The 13,896-nt window shown below is 45.7% G+C and overlaps 1 protein-coding gene across 4 annotated transcripts in view; it reads left to right on the top strand.

Moving 5' to 3' along the window:
• BACH2 (BACH transcriptional regulator 2) overlaps nucleotides 1-13,896 on the top strand; it is a 196,727-nt gene that overhangs the window by 174,870 nt on the left and 7,961 nt on the right. For all 4 annotated transcript variants that reach the window (XM_075046617.1, XM_075046615.1, XM_075046616.1 and 1 more), the window contains one exon: nucleotides 7,659-7,865. In XM_075046617.1, the coding sequence (XP_074902718.1) occupies nucleotides 7,659-7,865 (207 nt within the window). The remainder of the gene's footprint in view (nucleotides 1-7,658; nucleotides 7,866-13,896) is intronic.

The following is a 13,896-nucleotide window of genomic DNA, read 5'->3' as shown; positions in this document are numbered from 1 at the left end:
GGCAGGCAGACATGTCTGGCTCTGGGGCAGAGCTGGGAAGGGTTTGCTCCACTCCTGGTTTTGCTGCTCATTTCCTCCTGGGAAGATTTTCTGCACTGTGCTGAACAAGTTTTCTCCCTGGGGCTGCTGATAAGGCTTTTTTTTTTTTTTTTTTCCCCAGGGCATTTTAATTAGGACTGCTAGGCATTAAAAATGTGGTGAGGAAATCATTGCTCCGTGAGGTTGCATTGCAGTATCCCGAACCAGCCAAGGCTAAACAGATCACACCAGTGCTTCGGTACAGATTTTGTCTGAAAAATGAATTTGTAAAGGTTGTTACCAATACAAGGACATTGCAGCCTCATTAAACAATACTGTATTTGTACAGCAACTTGGGGTGTATATCTTGCAATCCTGCAAGATCTTCTGCTGTGGAAACCTCAGTGAAGAATATGTTAAACCAAGGGGTAGAAAGTATCTAATAGCAGCAGGAAGTTCTTGTATAAGTCGCTCTACCTACTTTTAGCAGTTTGTCTGCCATTAAAACAGCAGGAGAGACTCACAGGAGTCTGAAACGGGCTGCTTTCTGTCTTTTGCTTCCCTGCAAGCTGCGTGGGAATCTTTCTCCAGTCCCAAAATTGTCGGTTTGCCCTTGCTGTCCTGACGACTTCCCAGATGGGTCCCTTGCCCCCTGCCATATCAGGCCACACAGTGTTTGCTGGGCTTCTCTTCAAAAAGCACCTGATAAGATAGCTGGGGGTGACACACAGGCAGTCACGCCTCCGGAGTGTGGCTGCACAAGCTTTTCTGCTGCAGGTAGGCTTTTTTTTGGATGGGACGGCCTGATGGGAATAAGCCTGATGGACTCTGACCCTTGGTTATCTCATGGGGCTGGTCAGTTCCCCTGGAATTTGGACCTTGTTGGTCTTGATTTGGGTCCCAGAGTGCTGTTGGTGCCAGAATTAATGTCACAAAACATTATTTGCTGGTGTATTGATTGTGTGAGAAGTTGGTGAAAGGTTTCTTCTCTCCGCTTTTTTTGGGCACTCTGTTTTCCTGCAGGCAGATGCCATTCAGGAGCACATGCCCAAGTTGTTTCATGCCAAAAGTGGGGTGCTAGGGCTCAGCAGGCGTGCCATGTGGGTGAAGGTGACCCCACTTCGTGGCCCAACTCCCCATCCCATAGGGGGTGCAGACTGCAGTCAGCATTGTTAGAGGAGGTGGTGGTCCCCGTAACGCTGCTGGTAAATCCTCTCCAGAATGTCTTTGCCTTTCGTTTTCCTTCCTGTTAAGGGAGCCACACAGAATATTCTGAGATTTCCCTTTCACAAGGCTTCGTGATAGAAGCAGCAAGTGCAATGTGGGGTGTCCACAAGTTATGGAGTTGCAGGAACGGGGCCGTTACTTGAGCTGCTGGGACTTTACAGAAATATTTAACAGTTTGTGTTGCTTTTTTCACCCAGCTCCCTCAGGCCTCCACAGGTTGTTAAAAATCAATTATTGGAATATAATACTACAGAGAAGACTTACGCTTGGTGCTGGCAGGCAGGTTCTGACAGTCCTGCTTAAAATAGCAACAACAAAACAATAAGCCCTGAAATAATGAATTGTTGAGAAGGAAGTAGTCTGTCAATCTGTTAACCTACTTAGGAACAGAAACTTCAGCTCTACCTACTTTTCCTGATATTCCTTTTCTTCAGCAAATATCCATGGGTTTTTTTCTGCTAGAAAACTTGTAAAAAATATTGTACTACTAAACCAGTTAAAAAGAAATCTCAGCTCAGTCTAATTTGATGAGTGAGTTTTCTTAGGAAAAGAACAAACAAGAGGAGGAGGTAAGAGGTGGAGTTTTCCAAGAACTATTACTATCTAGAGAATTTTATTCGATGTGTCTTTCATTTATATTTCAAAAGAATTTCCCACCTGGGTTCGTGACTCACTTTTCAAAGGAAATTTTCATAAAGGCAAAGCTAATGCAATTGGACCACTGAGGGTATTGTAGACAAATAACCTTTAGGGAGAGCCCAAACCCCTCCATGTTAAGCGACAAGCAGCTACCCTTTGTCTGCTCGTCTGCTGATGTTTAGCAAACTACTGAAAGTCAGAGCCCCAGTAAAAGGTGGTAAACCAAAGTTGCTCTACCAGAAATCTACTGGAGCTGTGCTGAATTACCTAAACTGAGTCTTCTTCACTGCTTAATATTTCTACTTAGTGAAGAAATTAACATAGAAAGAAGGACAACCAAGAAAAATACACGTTAAGGTGTTAACTTGCTTTTGTATGTAGTTCCTCTCCAGAATCCTGTGATTGGTCATCCCAGATTTCCTGATCTTACTAGGTTTACAAATTTGAAAATGAGAAAGTTACTCTCCATCTCTCATGGATGTTCTCCTGACCAGGATCCTCAGCGACATCAGCAGAGCACTTGGAACTGTGTTTGGCAAGATCTGGTTGAACGGGAGTCTTGTCAAACATCAGTCTTGTTTGATAAACTTCATGGCAGTTTTGTTCTCTTTCCTCTCTTCAGTAGGACTGGTGTCCGTGCTGGTAGCAGAGAATTACTGGATCACAACAACAGTGAGAGTCTTCCATTACAAGCTTGAAATTTCAGGAAGGTCCTTTTAAACGCTGTATTATTTCATTCCAGCCTACAATCAATTCTGTTATGCCCTGAGCTGAAGACCTTGCTGGAGCTCTTGAAGGAGTCTCCAGTTCTTGAATTTTTTTCTGCAAAAGCAGATTTTCCAGAGAAATACTGCACTTTATCCCCCCTCACTTCACTGCCTGCTCTGCCCTTCTCAGATGCACCTACAGCTTCTGTCAGTGTTTCTGTGCTATCCCTTGTCTCAGAAAAGCCTATTAGTGGACAGGAGTATTGTATTGTTGTGCCCTTTGAAGGGCTGGAAGCTGGGGACACTGCAAGCAGTGAATGGGAAGAGGACAGCCCAGCTTTTTAAGCACCAGTGGTGTGTGATCTGAATACAAGTCCAGGTCCTGGGCTAAAAGATGAGAACTCCATCCACTTCTGATTGTTGGGTTAAAGTACTCAGCCATGGGACTAGCCCCTTCCCCCAGTTCCCTGAGGCAGGTGGCAAATCAAAAGGTTACTCAGGCTGCCTCCACTAAGTGCATAGCAGTGCCCTCCCATGCAGCATTTGCTGACCTAAACCCCTCTCGTGGCCCTGAGGAGGTGAGGCTGGAGTTGACCTTAGGCAACTGCATGGCCATCAGTTGTGTTGTGGCAGATAGGACAGGCTGTTTGCAGTGGGACCTGCTGATCAAGGCCATTTCAGACCTGGTTTGTTGACACAACGGTAGATCTTCACTGCCTGGGCTCGCTGTTCTCCTCTTGCAGCCCTCTGCCATCTTGGTGTGGTTGACAACTGAAAAGAAGAGGTGCTTTGAAGGTTTTACCTATGCCAGTAGACAGCAGGGTGAGGAAACAAGTGAGAGTGCGTCCTGCCTGTCCTCTCTCTTACACAAAGTGTGGCCCATTGGCTTTGTGCTTCTTAGATAGCCTCTGTCAAGGTGAAATCAGATAGGTCTCTATTCTGTGGGACCACAAGTGGTGCCTGAAATAGTGTGTAGGCAATCGAGCCCCTAACACAGGTGGACACACCTCAATTCCTGTCCTGGGATGAATTTCTTCCTGAGCGTTTGTGGAAGACAGACTTGCATGCTAAGGAAGATACTAGAAAAAACAGCATTAATGTGTTGGGCTCTTCTATGTGAAGCAAATTACCCCTTTCTACATCAAAAAAAGCATTGATATGATTCAGCCCATGTGCTGGATTGCTTGGGTGGGTCCTGAGAGGTTTCCAAGGGCTGGGCAATTTTAAGTGTCAGAGGCTTTCAATAACTCTGGCTTTCAATTTAAGGGCATTAAGGCAACAATTTTATTTCTTACAACTCTGGAGCAACTGACCAAGATTTTGAACCATTTATAAAGGTCAAGCTGGTACCTTGAGTTCTACCCTCCTATACACAATACATAATGATTACTTTTTCTTATGGATAATACATGAATGCTTTTAGCTACTGTGATGTTAAGCCAGGCTTGGGAAGTTCGTTGCCTTTACTAGCACTTGGCAGCTAAAGAAAGATGATGTTGAAATTTAGATATAAAGAAAGAATGAATAGCTAATGTTACTCATGAGTTAAGGAAATTCCCAACACTTGACATTTGATTTTTATATGAGTGAATATGAGGCCGTGGTCCTTTCCTTTATTTCAAAGAAAAAGGGAGGCAAGGGAGCAGCAGCAGCAGTAACTAGTACAGTACTTGAGCAGCACAGCAGTAACTGGCATATGATCCAAGCTGGCACTAACTAGTGAAGCTTGAAGGAATTAATTGGTTATATATGGGCTTTTCATGTGCTGAGTCAATGGCTGTCCCTGTCTGTCTAGATTGCTGCTGTTACTTAGCCACTGAAAGCAATGACATTTACGCTGGCATCCTAATGCTAATACAGGGGGAAAAAATGCTGCAAAATCATAAACAAGTTTTCTTTTTCACCAGGGTGGGTTGGCTGTCCTCTCGGGTGCATCAGCCAGAGTCGGGGGCAATAGAGGCTGCAGCAGTGGCAGAAAGTGCCAGTTTATTTGTTGTGTGGTGGAAACAGAGCTTCTGCTGTTGTGTAACAAGGCAGGGAAAGAGTAATTGTGCTGATAGGGAAGATTTTAGAGCTCTGTGAGGTTAGCTCTGGCTGGAGTAACTCCTGGAAGGAGTAAGGATCCCACTTACATTTCTAATTTGAAATAGACCGAACCAAAGAGTACACAGTCATTTCCTGTGTAAAATTCATAGATATTAAAAAGAAAAGTTTATGAGAAAATATACTTGCTGGGTTTTTCTTACACATCTTAGATTGACTGTCCTTTCTCAGACACATCAGGTAAGGTTTCTTTCACCTACCTTAGATGCAGCATCTTTTCTAACTCTCATCTCTGCTGCTTCTGCAGCCAGAAGGAGGGAGAAGCCGTGTGAGATACATTGCCATCCGAAGGCCTCTCTGTCCTCAATGCCAAAGCAGGGTCCTGGACACTAGCTAGTCCCAACCCATCATTGCAGACAGCTGTAAGTGGGTCAGATGAATCCCACCCATAGCACAGTCGTCAGCTCTTGCAAATTGACTTTCCGCTCTGTTGTGATAAATACCAGCTGAGAGTCTTGCCCTGTACTGGTGTAAAACACCATTAGCCTCTCACTGCAGCAATACCCCGGCACAGTTATTCACTGTGTCTGTGCCAAAGGCTTGGTGGGTTTTTTTTCAATTGACAGCTAATTGCAGAGAGGGAGACAGGCAATAAAAATGCTGTGAATGGTGAAGGAAATGAGTCTGACTCACTTCCACTCTCCCTTTCACGTTTTTAATCCTGTGCAGTGCTGCCTATGACAGGAGTGGGATTATGCTGGGTTTACTGATAGCAGTCTCTGGTCTGCTGCGTAGATGGTTTTATTTTCAATCCGTTTGGGGTTTTTTTTTATGAATCTGTTTCTATTTATTTTCCATTTCCCTTCAGCGACTTCTACCTGACAGATTTAAGTTGCTTCCCTTTCATTCCCATTCCAGCTGCAAGCACATCTCCTCCTTGCAAGTAAATATGTTTTGAAAGGGAGAGGGAGGGAGAAATAAAGTTAACACTGCTTTCCGCTTTGAACTTAAGAAAATAAGGAAAAACTGGGAAGGTGAAAGGGCTGTTTTTGCAGTGAAACTGTGGTGTCTTTCAGAGGAAAGCACAGGCTGTTTTCATTTTCAGACCCTGATTGAAGCTTGAGAGAAAAGCAGGTGACACAGAGTTTATGTTGACTGTCCAAAGGCTAGAGAGGGGAAATCAAACAGGTTTCATGTCATTAGTTAGCACTCTGTAAACAAGGTAGTCCACATCACCATGCCTAAGGTCAGCCTTTGTGTGTACAAGCAGGAATCTGGGGGGGATTGGGTCAGTGTTTGGTGTTTCTTGCTGGTTTAAATTGACCTGTCAAGTAGTGCGTTACGAAGTGGTGCCTGGACACATGGGGCAGAGGGGCAATGTTCAGGGCACGAAACCTTCTGAAACGATGCGGTCGGTATTTGCACTGAATTTCATGTGGCCCAGGCTTGGAGATGTGCAGAGCAATGACAGAAGAGCACAAGAAAATGCAAGCTCATGAACGAGGCGAGGAGCTGGTTATCGGGAGGTCTGGGTGCCCGGTGAGGGTCTGTGACTGTCAATGCCAGAGGCCACCCTGTGTGTTTGTGTACATGTGTTCTCAGCAAACTGTTCTGCATAAACAAACCCAGCTGTCCAATGAAAATAATATATTTCTAATCTGTTCTGTTATTTTCTTTATCTCCAAATAATTAAAGTGCACTGTTTGAAGACGATAACTGTGTTTTAAATATCAAAAGAACCTTTTCAATCTCTATCTTTTGCTTGGCTGGAGCAACTTAAGTCATATCTTTGGTAGCCTCCTTGCAGAACAGTCTTGTACAAGAGGTTGGATTGTACCAAATAGGGACAGAAATGTAAATATTTACTGCCATCTTTTGGGCAGTATGGGTATGACTCAAAAAAAGAAAGGGGGTCAGTCAAGTTACTCAGTTGTCATATCCTTCAGCGTTGTCAACTGATTCTTATTTGACCACCAAACACAGCAGTCCACCAAGGAGCATTAATTTTTTGGTAGTCATGTTATCAGTCTCCAGCTACAAGTGAAGCAAGGTTTGTAGGGAGAGTTTCTCACTTTGATTTGAGCAAGCTGATAGGTTTGGGGAAAATAGGCTAACAGAAGTCTTTGAGCACATCCGCCATTCTCCAGGTTTTGAGACAGTGTGTGTTCATTGCTCCAAGCCATCAGGAGCTTCATGTTTTGCTTTGCTTAAATGCATAACCAGTAGGAGTTGGAGAGATGGTTGGAATTCCGGAAGTCAGAACCCGGAGCTACTGTCGCATGGTCTACGGTCAAAATTGGATGACAGTTCATGGCCGGAAGGAAAAATGTTTTACTGCAAGTAACTGAGGTTTCAGACCGTTTGGGTTTTTTTCCAAGAAATTCAACTTGGGTGCTCTTCAATCTACAAAAATATTAGAATGTCAGCAAATACTGGTTTATTTCAAAATGCGTATATTTTAGCAGGGTAGGATAAGTTGCATCACATTCCTCTGACCCTTTCTTCTTATATGGTGTACTGCTTAGTTGAAATGCTGATTAGATGACCTTTCCTAATTGAGGTGTCAGGTTGTATTTTTAACCTCACACTGAATCAAACTTGTAGTCCTACAGGCCATGCAGAAACAGGTTTCCTGCTGCAGTAGTAGCCCATTCCTTGAAACTAGTTTGAAATTAATAGCAGCAAGGTACTTAACTGTTTCCAAAAGGCCATGTCTCTTAGTGGATGGAGCCTTCTTTTAATGCAAGGAGATCTGTTACTAGAGCTTTTTAGAAAGGTGACATTTTTTACCTGGGATTCACCTGTGTTGCTGATTTCAGTACAATTATAATCTGATCCTTACTAGCTGGACCTCCACAATGTGCCACAAGGGAGTGGTAAAAACTTGCTCAATGCAAAACTTGGTGTGTTGTTTATTTAGGGAGTGGCAGCATAGGTAATCGTCCTTCAGCTCACTGTTGCTCAGCTTGCATTCAGCAAGCAAAATATGACTCTTTGCTCTTGTCTTGTATTTGTTTGTTTTAGGTGAAACTTCCTTTTCCTGTTGATCAAATCACAGATCTTCCAAGGAATGATTTCCAGATGATGATAAAGATGCACAAGCTAACCTCAGAGCAGCTCGAGTTCATCCATGACGTCCGCCGGCGCAGCAAGAACCGAATTGCAGCTCAGCGCTGCCGCAAGAGGAAACTGGACTGTATTCAGAACCTAGAATGTGAAATCCGCAAGTTGGTGAGTTCTGTGCTCTCGCTGCCGCCCTGCTTGCCCTCACGCTGCAGCTTGCAGAGTTTAGTGGGTTCAGTCAGTTTGTATGTACATAAGCGAAGCCACTAGTATGAAAATTCAATATACAAATAGATATTATTATGTATGTGCGTATTATATATATATGGAAAGCATGAAATTCCAGTGGAATGAGGCCTAGATATCTCTTTATTTTGATATCTCAAGAGCAGATTGCTGAGTGAGTTGGAAGAGGAGGGAAGCCTGTATCGCAGCTCCCTTCTTGCAGTTTAACTTATCCCCAGTACTTACAGTGCATCCACAAAGGCGTATCCTGATCTGAGCCCCATTTCCATGCTTAACTACCATAACAATCTGTTGGTCAGGGTTTCGTGGAGGGCTCAAAAGAGATAGGTATCAAGAGACCTTCAGAGGCTGTCTGGTCCAGACAGTGGTGTGGCAGGGCCAGCTTCACCTTTACATAGAGATTTTCTTCCTTTCTGGTGTGCTAGAAGGCAGCTCAGTGTTTTCAGGACGTTTCAGCTCGCTATGCCTTTTTTTCAGCTCTTTCATTCACTGAGCAAATGGCAGAAATAACAAGGGAATTGAAAAGCCAGGAGTATGAATATCCAGGCAAGTGGGCATCCCTTGGTGTAGGTCAGTGAGATGGCAAGGGTATGTTCCTCCTTGCTCCTGCTGTCTTCTTCCCTCTAATGCTCCTGCTGTGCCATGGAGTGAACCCCCCCCCATGACTCAAGGACCATCTAACACAAAAAGCTTGTTCCTCCTCCCCGGTGCACTGGCCTTCACATCCCGTGCGCTGGGTTCAGGTGGCAACTGTTGGTTTGCCCCAACCCTCCCTGACGTGTGTCTGTGGCAATAGTCTGCTGTGGAGAGAAGAGCAAAGCATGCCCTGCTCACTGGCCAGGGCACATCTGGGGACAGGTCTCCTGTGTGCCACGGTGTCAGTGGGCAGTGCTACCACATTTTAATCTAAGGAGTGAGGTGACTGGAGTGAGGCTAAACGGCTGCTCAGGAAATGCCTCTCTCTTCCAGTCATGGTATGGGCACCTCAGGTACGGTTTGGTGGCTAAACATAGATGTCTACAATATAGACGTCTGCACTGGAGCTAGTTATCCTGGTTTCCTTTATAGTCAGTGAAGAGAAATAGATACCTGTCAAGTCTTAGTTGTCTCATCTTGCAGCAGAGGAGGTTACATACAGCCCAGAAGTGCCTGTTCCTCTCCATTGCTAAACAAGGATTACCTGGAGAGCCATGTCAGATGTAGGCACCTTATCTGAAAAAACTCCCATCCTTTGTGACAATGCCCCTGTGGTCTGAGGGCTGTGCTCCTCTTCCCCTGCCATCCCTTGCCTATTGAGAAAGCAAGCTGATACACAACAAAAAAAAGCTTGAGACAAGGGTCGTGGAGTAAGACATGTCTACAGGGTGTCACTCAGTGGGAGAAATGCAACACTGGAACTTCAAAATGGGTTAACACCTCCTCATCTGTTTAATAGTCTTAAAAGCTTTCTGAGATGTCAAAAATAATGGAATAGTACCAGTTCAGCTGTTATGAGAAGTGTGGGTGTGCAACATGCAGGACTGGACAGTTTAATTGCGTTATGCAGCATAGATTTAGGAGTCCAGCATTAAACCCAGCCTTTGAATATCCAGGGGTTGGAGTGATAAACTAATTTATTCACATAGATAAAACAAAAGGAACTGAAGTTGATTTCATTAGTGAGATCTCTGTGTACCTAGCTTCCATTAAAATTAAAGGTTATTTGCAGTCTTTGATTTAAATGTCTATGTGCACATTTAAAACATGCTCAGCTGTAGCTTGAGCTTGGTGGGTCTGGGGAGCGGGGTACTTCTTGTTCTTGTCATAACAGGTTGCGTGTAGAGAGTGGCCTTTAGTGTAGGCTTCGCTGTGCTTCATTCTCTGCACAAGCTGTAGCAAACGTAGTGTGAAAGACGCAGGGATCTGTTGGAAGAAGCTGAGTTACCGTCACCTCACAAATGGCAGAAAACCGCATGACTTTGGGTTACTCACTTACTGCCTGTGCCTGTCTGCTTCCCGTCTGTAACAGGGAGGTGACACTGACCCCACAAGCTGGTTGGGAGGCTTAAATCATCAAGGCTTGCAAAGCCTTCAGATGCCGTGCTGCTGAAGCCCTGGGGGGAAAAAAAAGAAATTAAAATCAACACATTGTTCAGAGTAGTGCTCCACTGATGCAAAACAAACAAAACATCAAAGATAAACAAAACAGTGAGCAACTGCTTCCTGCACCAAGCATAATTCACAGTGCGTGCAGGGTGAGTCAGAGGTTCTGCAGGGTGAAGGAGCAGCTCCTCATCCAGGTTGTCGGGAGAAGCAGGTCCAGTCTTTGCTGCACATGCCCGTCCCTCTGCACTGAGCTGATGATGGGGAGGGGTACATGTCTCTCATTCTCCAGAGCAGAGCACCAGGGGCAGCACTCTAAGGGCTGGACTAGCAGCAAGGTGGGGGGTCAGCTTGATACCTGTAGCCTTCACTTGAAAATTAATTTGGGTTTATTGGCTTTATGCAATCCTGTGACATTACCATTACTGTCTAACATAATCAGCTGTGTATAGGCAAAATAAATCTTTTAAGTCCCCTTCTCTCCCCAGCACACATACAGATCTCAGGGAAATGAATGAAGGGCATACGAGTGACCTTGTGAGCCTGATCCCTACTGAATTTCAGGGATCGAAAACCCTTTGAGGTGTGGGATTCTTCAAAAGAAATGTTGAAGTTTCTATTTAGCAAGCTGGACTTGAGTATGTAGCGATATGTAGTAAGTGAGCCAACTAGGGAAGGTGCCCCAATGGACCCGTTGTTTGTGAACAGAGAAGGACTTGTGGGTGATGTGATGGTTGGAGGCTGTCTTGGGCATAGCAATCACAAAATTATAAGAGCTTTTGATTCTTGGACAAGTAAGGAGGGGGGTCAGCAGAACTGCCACCTTGGACTTCCAGAGGGCAGACTTTGGCCTGTTCAGGGACCTGGTTGACAGAGTGCCTTGGGAGGCAGTCCTGAAAGGCAAAGGAGTCCAGGAAGGCTGGACATTCTTCAAGAAGGAAACCTTAAAGGTGCAGGAGCAGGCCATCTCCATGTGCCAAAAGATGAGCCAGCAGGGAAGAAGACCGGCCTGGCTGAACAGAGAGCTTTGCCTGGAACTCAGGGAAAAAAGGAAAGTTTATGACCTTTGGAAGAAGGAGCAGGCAACTGAGGAGGACTACAAGGATGTTGTGAGGTTATGCAGGGAGAAAATTAGAAGGGCCAAAGCCCAACTAGAACTTAATCTGGCTGCTCCCATAAAAGACAATAAAAATGTTTCTATAAATACATTAGCAACAAAAGGAGGGCTAAGGAGAATCTCCATCCTTTATTCGATGCAGTGAGAAACACAGTGACAAAGGATGAGGAAAAGGCCGAGGTACTTAATGCCTTCTTTTCCTCAGTCTTTAATAGTAAGACCAGTTTTTCTCTGGGTACCCAGTCCCCTGAGCTGGAAGACAGGGAAGGGGAGCAGAATGAAGCCCTTTTAATCAAGGGGAAATGCTTAGCAACCTGCTACACCACGTAGACACACACAAGTCTATGGGGCCTGATGGGATCCACCCAGCGGTTCTGAGGGAGCTGGCAGAAGTGCTCACCAAGCCACTTTCCATCATTTATCAGCAGTCTTGGCTGACCAGGGAGGTCCCAGTTGACTGGCAGTTAGCAAATGTGATGCCCATCTACAAGAAGGGCCAGAAGGAGAATCCGGGGAACTACAGACCTGTCAGTCTGGCCTCAGTGCTGGGGAAGGCTGTGGAGCAGATCATCTTGAGCACCATCACATAGCACGTACAGGACAACCGGGTGACCAGGCCCTGAAATGCAGGTCCGGCTTGACTAACCTGATCTCCTTCTATGACAAGGTGACCTGCTTAGTGGGTGAGGGAAAGGCTGTGGATGTTGTCTACCTAGACTTTAGTAAGGCCTTTGACACCATTCCCCAGCATTCTCCCAGAGAAACTGGCTCCTCATGGCTTGGACGGGTGTATTCTTCACTGCATAAATAACTGGCTGGATGGCTGAGCCCAAAGAGTTGTGGTGAATGGGGTGAAATCCAGTTGGTGGCGGGTCACAAGTGGTGTTCCCCAGGACTCAGTATTGGTGCCAGTTCTGTTTAATACCTTTATCAATGATCTGGATGAGGGGACCGAGTACACTCTCAGTAAGTTTGCAGACAACACCAAGCTGGGCAGGAGTGTTGATCTGCTTGAGGGTAGGAAGGCTCTACAGAGGGATCTGGACAGGCTGGGTCGATGGGCTGAAGTTCAACAAGGCTGAGCGTGGGTCCTGCCCTTGGGTCACAACTACCCCATGCAGTGCTACAGGCTTGGGGAAGAGTGGCTGGAAAGCTGCCTGGAGGAAAAGGACCTGGAGGTGCTGGTCAACAGCCGGCTGAATATGAGCCAGCAGCGTGCCCAGGTGGGCGAGAAGGCCAACGGCATCCTGGCCTGTGTCAGAAATGGTGTGGCCAGCAGGAGCAGGGAGGTGGTTGTCCCTCTGTACTGGGCACCGGTGAGGCCGCCCCTCGAGTCCTGTGTTCAGTTTTGGGCCCCTCACTACAGGAAAGACATGGAGGGGCTGGAGCGTGTCCAGAGAAGGGCAACCGAGCTGGTGAGGGGCCTGGAGCACAAGTCTTGTGAGGAGCGGCTGAGGGAACTGGGGCTGTTCAGCCTGGAGAAAAGGAGGCTGAGGGGAGACCTGATCGCTCCCGACAACTACCTGAAAGGAGGTTGTGGCGAGGTGGGTGCTGGTCTCTTCTGTCAAGTAACAAGCGATAGGACAAGAGGAAATGGCCTCAAGTTGTGCCAGGGGAGGTTTAGATTGGGTATTGGGAAAAATTTCTTCACCAAAAGGGTCATCAAGCATCGGAACAGGCTTCCGAGGGAAGTGGTGGAGTCACCATCCCAGGAGGTATTTAAAAGATGTGTAGATGTGGTGCTTAGGGACATGGTTTAGTGGTGGACTTGGCAGTGTTAGGTTAACGGTTGGGCTTGAATGTCTTAAAGGTCTTTTCCAGCCTAAAGGATTCTGTGATTCTATGATTCTGTGGGATCTGGTGCATGGTTCTGAAAAGGAGCATCTGTAAAAACAGTCACAAGAATATAAAGCTACAAAATTAAACTCATGCAACTTTAATTTTGCTTCTCAAGCACTCCTGCCCTCCTCCCATACGCATGCTGTCCAAGCAGGTAGTCTGCTTCAAGATCTTACGTTTACTCTTAGGAGAACCAGCAGTGAAAGTCCAGTTGACTTCACACAATACATGATCACTGGAAATTCCTTTGTCATCTTCTGTCCACTTAGTGACCAGTAATTTCCCATCTCCTGAATTATGTAATGATACTAGGGTTTAAGAGTTTTTCACTCAGCTGAGTCTTTTTCATGAAAGACCCCTTTCCCCCCTTGCACTTGCTTCCTGTAAGTCACCCATCTTCTTGGTTTCACAACAGACAGTGAGTGAAATGGTCGCATCCTCTGAGTGTGATAGGTAATTTTTTTTTGCCTGCTTTCCCTCACTCATCCATCTACCCACTCACATTCCCTTTTTTCCCTGCAAACTCACAGCATATTCTCTTCCATAATTCATTATCTCAAGATGTACTTGAGCATCTGTTTATTTTTTTATTATTTTTATGCTTTCTTGATAGATTTATCAATATTTTAGCAGTTAGTTCTTTTCGTGTGCACTGCTCTCTTTCTCATTCACACAGCTGTATGCTTCCAGTGCAGGCTTCGGACCCAGGGCAATACTATCAGCTGTCAACAACCATCCATAGCTGGATTATCTGAGTTGTGGAGTTTCACACCTCAGATGCTGAGGCAGCTTGGGTTTAGCAGTGTTACTAGGTGAGGCACACGGCTGCGCTGCTTTTGGGGCCAGCTCGGCTCTGGAAATAGCTCTGGTACTCCACAAAATCTCATCTACTCCCTCAAGCTGTATGCTCACCTT

Source organism: Buteo buteo, chromosome 15 (assembly GCF_964188355.1).
Source record: "Buteo buteo chromosome 15, bButBut1.hap1.1, whole genome shotgun sequence".
NCBI lineage: Eukaryota > Metazoa > Chordata > Aves > Accipitriformes > Accipitridae > Buteo > Buteo buteo.
Note: the sequence above shows the minus strand (reverse complement) of the source record. Positions and strands in the feature narration are given on the sequence as shown.